The 7,300-nt window shown below is 35.9% G+C and overlaps 1 protein-coding gene across 1 annotated transcript; it reads left to right on the forward strand.

Moving 5' to 3' along the window:
* The first annotated feature begins 1,272 nt into the window (after positions 1-1,272).
* LOC131534357 (uncharacterized) lies at positions 1,273-3,698 on the forward strand. The gene is made up of 6 exons (XM_058767192.1): positions 1,273-1,339; positions 1,971-2,122; positions 2,355-2,529; positions 2,669-2,886; positions 3,164-3,374; positions 3,486-3,698. The coding sequence occupies exons 1-6, from the start codon at positions 1,273-1,275 to the stop codon at positions 3,605-3,607; spliced, it is 945 nt and encodes a 314-aa protein (XP_058623175.1). The 3' UTR covers positions 3,608-3,698.
* Positions 3,699-7,300: the final 3,602 nt, after the last annotated feature.

A 7,300-nucleotide genomic window follows, 5' to 3' on the forward strand; every position in this document is an offset into this window, starting at 1 on the left:
TTCTTGTGTTTTTGTGTGTGTAAACACACTTGTCAATAAAGCTCTTTCTGATTCTGACAGTTAAAGGAAAACACCACCGGTTTTCCATATTCTAATATGTTCTTCCCTCAACTTAGACGAGTTGATACGTACCTCTCCCGTCTCAGTGCGTGCACTTAATCGCTCTAGCGCACGGCACAACTATGTTAGCGTTTAGCTTAGCCCCATTCATTCCTTAGGATCCAAACAGGGATGAATTTAGAAGCCACCAAACACTTCCATGTTTTCCCTATTTAAAGATGGTTACATGAGTAGTTACACGAGTAAGTATGGTGACACAAAATAAAACGTGGCGATTTTCTAAGCAGATAAAAAATGATAACTATAATGTATGGCGGAAGAGCACGTCGCAGCACTTCGGCCTCAGCGCAGTAATATCATCGCTCAAGTGAGCACGTCGCAGCACTTCGACCTCGGCGCATGATGATATTACTGCGCCGTTGTCGAAGTGCTGCGAATTATGAATGTGCTATTTTACAGATGAAAAGTTTTGAGAAGTTATGTACAGATGGACAGTCCTGAGATGTTAGGCTATGTATTGCTCAGGTGGAATATAGCCTGAGAGAAAAAGCCGTTCTTATGCTGTTCAGTAATGATTTATCTGTGTCCGAATGCAAGAACAGACACAATGTTTTAGTATTATTTACGGTTAACATTAAGCTCATTTTTTTTAAAATTTGAAGTGCTGTCAGAGAACAACGACAAAAATCGGTGTGTCCTACACCGTGTTATCCTCTTTTTAAAATTTGCACCCTGTTGACTTCAATGGGGCACGTTTAAACCTGCGTTTAGCCTCTTAACATCCTTGATGTGTCATTACAAGTGCACAGCCATGTGAGTGAGTTTATTTCAAGTCAAGTCAAGTTGAGCTTTATTGTCATTCCGCTACATGCGGGGGCATACAGTGGAACGAAATGTCGTGCCTCACAGGACCACGGTGCTACATAAATACAGGCATACAACAATGGAGTAAAACAATATAAACCTATACACAACTATCCTACTGATAGATTTTGACTATAAATATACTATCTATAAAAAGTACCTATACAAACTAAAAAACTTGTTTAGAGTGAACACAGTGAATCTGACTGCAGTAGATGTGAAAGATATTAATAAAATTGATGTTAATTCTGCCAGCGAAAATACCTGAAAAACTTCCTGTTTTCAGTCGAGGTCCACAGTAGTCGATTGTCAAGTTCAGGCGCGTTCTCTTGAATTGCTTAGTTACCAATGATTGTGCGGGTGAACTCGACAGTTGACTACTGTGGACCTCGACTGAAAACAGGAAGTTTTTCAGGTATTTTCGCTGGCAGAATTAACATCAATTTTATTAATACAGTTTTAAACGTGCCCATTGAAGTCAACAGGGTGCAAATTTTAAAAAGAGGATAACATGGTGTAGGACACACTGATTTTTGCCGTTGTTCTCTGTACTGACAGCACTTCAAATTTACAAAAAAAATTAGCTCAATGTTAAAATTGACCGGAGTTCTCCTTTAACCAGAAGTTACGAGCTGGATTAGGAAACAGGTGTAATTTAGTACAAACCTGTTCTTCCATCTTGTCAAAGTACGTATAGGAACATGTCAAAAATGACTAAAAATTTAACTATGTTAAAAATGAGATGAGATAATAACACTTTGACAGTTGAAACCAGGTTGAATAAAGCTTTTTGAATAGTTGTTTATGTCAGGTGTCATGTATACCTTATGCATAACCCCCTGAATATTTGCGTAGAGTATACATAGGGTATGCAAGTATACAAGTATATGAGCAATGCATACAGAGCATGCATGCAGTGCTTGCACTTATTTTGGAGCACACATCACTAACTTCAAGTATATTTTCAGTCTTAGTGTTACAAGAGGGTGATCTGGTGTAATCAGCTGTTTGAGTATAACTCTGGTCTATTTGCTTTTGTTTTCTAGCTACTCGTTTTGAGACAATCCGTAAACTGAACTCACTGCTGAAGGAAGAAGAACCTACAGAGCTGACAAAGAGGGCCTCAGTGGCCCCCCAAAAATATGGGGACGATTCAGATTGCTCAACTGATATTGAAACTCAGTCTCAGCAAGCAAAGGTGACGTTAATTTACTTTTAGCTCCTATGCAATGACCATATTTCCCAGTGGTACAATGTACATAGAATGTGTAGGAGTTGGCACTCTTGTGTAATAGGCATTACTATCTAGCTAAATCTGTAAGGATTCTTGATTCTTGATATTGATTCTCTTGTACATAATGGCTGCTCAACACCAGCAATAGCTGTCTTTTTATTTTGGTTTTGTTTTTTCCCTATCTCTTGACACCCAGAAGTCAAAGGCTCCCAAGAGGACAGACCCTGCAGAAGAGTTTCTTAAGCTATACGGTCAATCACAGCCTTCTTCAGATAATCACAACAGTCCGACTCAGACTGTGGTTGAATTAAAGCAGGAGATCAAGGACCTGAAAGAAGAGAACGCGAAGTTGAAGGAGATTGTTCTTCAAGGTATCATTGATTCATATCAAATATTGAACCATCAGACAAGTAATAAACCTTTCTCTAAATGACTGTAGGCTGAATTGGCTGTATTGTCCCAAAAGAAATGATAATAATAAATTATTTGTTTTTGATGTACTGTGTCTAGATGTGCCAGGACTCCTACTGAGCTTGAGGAATATAATAGATTCGGCTGCACCTCCTAAGAGATCCAGGGTGGAGCCTACCAAAGCATTACCGGCCCTTCCAGGGTCTCCGCAGTCCAGGTCCAGTTCTCCATGTGCCACTTCGCTGTCCCTCCCCAGATCTACGCTGTCCAGTTCCACATCTGTGTCTCCATCCCTGACTGCCTCCCAGTCTTCTAAGGTAATTATTTTTTAAAGAATAAATAAATACAGCATAAAAATAGATCTACTGCTTGCCAGACTTGCTTTTAATTCAATTCAATTCAAATTTGCTTTATTGGCATAAGCGTCCCACAAACCACATAAAAACAATCAACCCCATACATTTCATTCAACAAGTAATTACAGTGTAAATAATGAGTATGGCAGATCTAATGTGCTTATATGTCTAAAGTCTGTTGGGCTGAAGAAGTCAGACATACTGGTATTTTAAACTTTAATGCTCACCTTGTGTCCAGGTTGAGATCCATCCTGGGACCGGAGTCATGGTTGAGAAACTGGCGTGGGCCTATGCCATCAATGCCAATTCGGCAACAGTCTTTGTGAGGCATCTGCTCACCGCAGTCTTTCCAGTGGAAATACTGCTGGTGAGCAATCTTCGGGGGAACAAACGAGGCGGAGGAGAGGCTCGTCAACCATTAGACAAAAATAAATTGGATGCCATTTACAGTATGTTTTCTTCTTTTTAATGGGTGTTTGACCAATAGTCTCTGCTTTTGTGTGTTTCCTGATTCCAGCCTACTGTAATAATTTTTGCATTGTTTTTTTGTTCATGTTTAGGTGCAACACTTGAGAAGTGGCCAGGGACCCAGCTTTCCAGCATTGGAAGTACGATCAATGCCAAGATTACAGAACTCCGGTCAAAAAGTAAAAATGTTGGTGTGTACACAGCTCCACATTAAACTGTTTTGTTTACTCTGAGTTTCACACAGGTGTGTCACATAGTCCTTGGCCCTGGGGCAAAACAGGTTCTGACTACTGTCTACTGAAAGTATTTACTGCTTATAGTGCCTGTTTATTCTGAGGTATCCAGTGTGCAGAAGAACAAAACTGGCATATATGTAAGCCATTAAGACATTTTAAGTTTACATTATAAAATGTTTTTGTTTGTGTACTTTGCAATTTCAAAATCGAGTATACTCAAAATATCTAAGTAAACAGTAGTAGGCAGTATTAGCATTATGCTCAGAGCGATTGATTGCACTTAAGCCCCATGCCTCGTTCCTTGAATGTGAATACACCTGTTTGTATTGACAATGTTTAGTTGTTGGTGACACTGTTCCCATGTTAGAATAGGAATAGGATAAGCATGTGCTCCTCAGGTTTGTATGCAGGCTTGTAGTGTGTGAAAATATCAAATTGTGAAAGATATTCCTATGTAGTCACAAGTTCATTTAAATCTAATATTTGAAAACATTGTTCTTAGGATAAGGGTTTACTGCTGTCAGCACTGTAATCACAGAAGAGTGTAACTGTTAATAAAGACTATTTAAAAGATATCCTAGCAGCTTTGTTTTTAATATTACAGATGTATTCGGACTGCATTTATGTCATTGTGTGGTAGAAAGTAGTTGATCTGGGTGTTGACCAAACCCTTGCCAGTTTTAACTCTGCTTCATCAAATGTTTTTGACTGTAGAAACTCATATGAAATTATATAATTTCATACATAAAAAGTATGTTTTTAATGCTGCTATGTTCATTGGCTGATGTAAGAATTTTATTTAAAAACATAAAACAGCATAGTTTACATGAAAATATTAATAGACATTACATACAAAAAAACCTATATAGAATGGTATATATTCATATATAAAAGTATATGCTTTTATACATACTTGGCTGACATATAACAAACTTATAAAAACATATAAAGAAAGCATAGTTTACGTTTAAATTAGATATACTTTACGCACAAGAAAGATGTATGTAATTGTAAATATTAATATATAAATTTTATATGTCTTTATAACTAAGACATGTTTTACATAGTAATTAAAAATGCAAAAATGATATGGAACATATACGAAAAACATACTTTGCCATGTACTATCCTTATAAACAGCATATATATATTGTTTGTTTGATTCATACTTAATTCATATAATTACGTTGTATGAGAAAAATGCGAAAGTGGCCACTTTCATGAGTAAATCATAATATGAGACATATAACTCTCATAAGACATATAATGCATATAAAACATAAACATTTACTATTGTAGGCAATAGGAAATTCTTACAAGTTTTTTCTGTTTCTTTTCCATATGGGTAATGATTCAATGGACCATTCATAAAGAACCATTTACTTCACTCCTGAATGAATCAGCCATTTGAACGAATCAAATGAATGAATAAATGACTCGATGACTTAATCAAGACATTTACCACCACCTACTGGCAATTTTAGTTTATTTCATTAAAGAAATAATTTCATATTTCCATAGCAATAATAATAATAAAAAATTAACACCCAAAAATTAACATTTTGCCATCATTTACTCACCCTCATGATCCAAAAGAGTATGTGTAATACATTTTATGTTGAATTAAACAAAATATTTCTTGCTGAAGCTACTTTTTGTAATGTCTGTTTGATGCTTTACACAACAATGACTTTAAATTATATTTTGGGAGTAATTTCCCAGCCATATTTGATGTGCGATTAATTAGTTTAGCTTTGTTTTGATGGACAGACACACTGCTGCTCAACTGGCAAGGAAGCTGACAAGGGTTACAAATGAATGGGGTGTGGGAGAGAAAATGGTAGCTTGTGTCACAGACAATGCCAGCAACATTTCAGCCCTGAGAGACCAACTCCACTGGGACCACATGCCTTGTTTTGCTCATATGCTGAACCTCATTGTCAGAGCTGCACTGAAGGAGGTCCAAGCTATATAAGATTTTCTCAGAGAGAAGAAACAGACTCAGCCCATCCAAGGTCCGGGAGCTTGTTTTTATTTATGCAAACATGCCTTAAAGCAAATCCTACAAATATAGCCACAGTGTTTTATTTATTTTAAAGCTTAATTATCTTTGTTTATGTTTTAAAAATAGTCTAGCTTGTTGTGCAATATTTAGTTTTTTATATTGTGATTTTAAAGTTAATTTGTTAAAGTTATTAGGCTCTGTGGCTTTAGTATGTTTTAATTTTCATTTACTTTTTATTGAAATAGTTTTAATTCATTTGCGAAGTTATTCTTTTTGCTATTCTAGCACAAAAAATAAACAATAAACAACAATTTAACAATTCAACAACAATAAAAAACGAGTGTTTGTACACAGTGTTTCTAATGTCTAAAGCGTCATACACGTCATAGTTTACACTGACAATCTGATTTATTAAATAACTTGTAAACACTGAAGGTAATTTATTATGGACTAAACATTTAGTGAGTGACTCAAAAATGTTTGATGAATCCTAAATACGTAACACTACATTTCTACAGTCTAATCTGAAGGGTTAACTCTAAAGACATAAATCATACAACAAGATATTGTATTTTATGAAGATTAGAATCCACTGTAAAAAAACAACAACAACATGTATCTCTGCTTTATCAAAGTGATTTCTGTCATGGTGGTTCTTTTCCAGATTTATAAACTGTAAGAAATAAAAAGCTACAATTTGAGACTGGAAAAGTATCACATACCTGTAAGAGTAAATAATAATAATAACTATGCACCCATTCGTAAGGAAGGTTGTAAATTATTGATGATCATAGATTAACTAATCAATTCTCTTTCTGGCTCAGACTGCATTGGTTAAAGCTTGTGAGAGGAAAGAACAACTCAAACCCGAAGACTTGTCAGATAAGAGTTGAGGTGAGCTAATCATAGGCTAAAGACCCACATAAACAATGAATTAATCTGTTCTGTTTCTTATAGCATTATAGTTTTGTCTTGTTTGTAGTTGCGTTAGGGAAGTAACACGTAACATTTTAATTATACACTATATTGCCAAAAGAATTGGCACACCCCCTTCTAATGAACAGGTTTGACTACTTTAGTAATTTCCATTACAGATCTTAATGTTTAAGCATATAATGATATTCTAGGGAATTGTGTGCTTCTAATTTTATAGCAGCAGTTTGGACAGGAGCCTTTTCTATTCTAACATGACAATGCTTCTGCGTATAAGGCAAGGTTCAAAAAGAAATGTATCCAGTTATTAACATAATTTCAGGAGGAGTACGCCCATCTAATCTACCAATTAATATCTAAGTTTAAAAGACAGCCTCTTCCCACTTCTGTCGTTAGTTCTTTCGGCATCCCTCCACCTCCCCGTCTCCTCCTTTATGCATATTTATTTCATTTATCCTTCTGTCTATAGGAGGTCTATCGGAGCTCGAGTAGAATAGTCTCTCTGAGCCCTCTATTGCAGACATCAAGCCAAATCTGTTTACCACTAATGATAAGATTATATGGAAAATACTTTTGGCAATATAGTGTATTTTGCTAAAACGAATGAAATGACTCCATTATTTTATTCAAGATCGAAAAAAGATTTCATTCAAGGACGAAAAAAGATTTGTTCATTTTGCTGAACGAGACTCAAAGGTCCGAGTCGGTAAAATGATCCGAACTTCCCATCACC

This window comes from Onychostoma macrolepis, chromosome 03, assembly GCF_012432095.1.
Source record: "Onychostoma macrolepis isolate SWU-2019 chromosome 03, ASM1243209v1, whole genome shotgun sequence".
Classification (NCBI taxonomy): domain Eukaryota; kingdom Metazoa; phylum Chordata; class Actinopteri; order Cypriniformes; family Cyprinidae; genus Onychostoma; species Onychostoma macrolepis.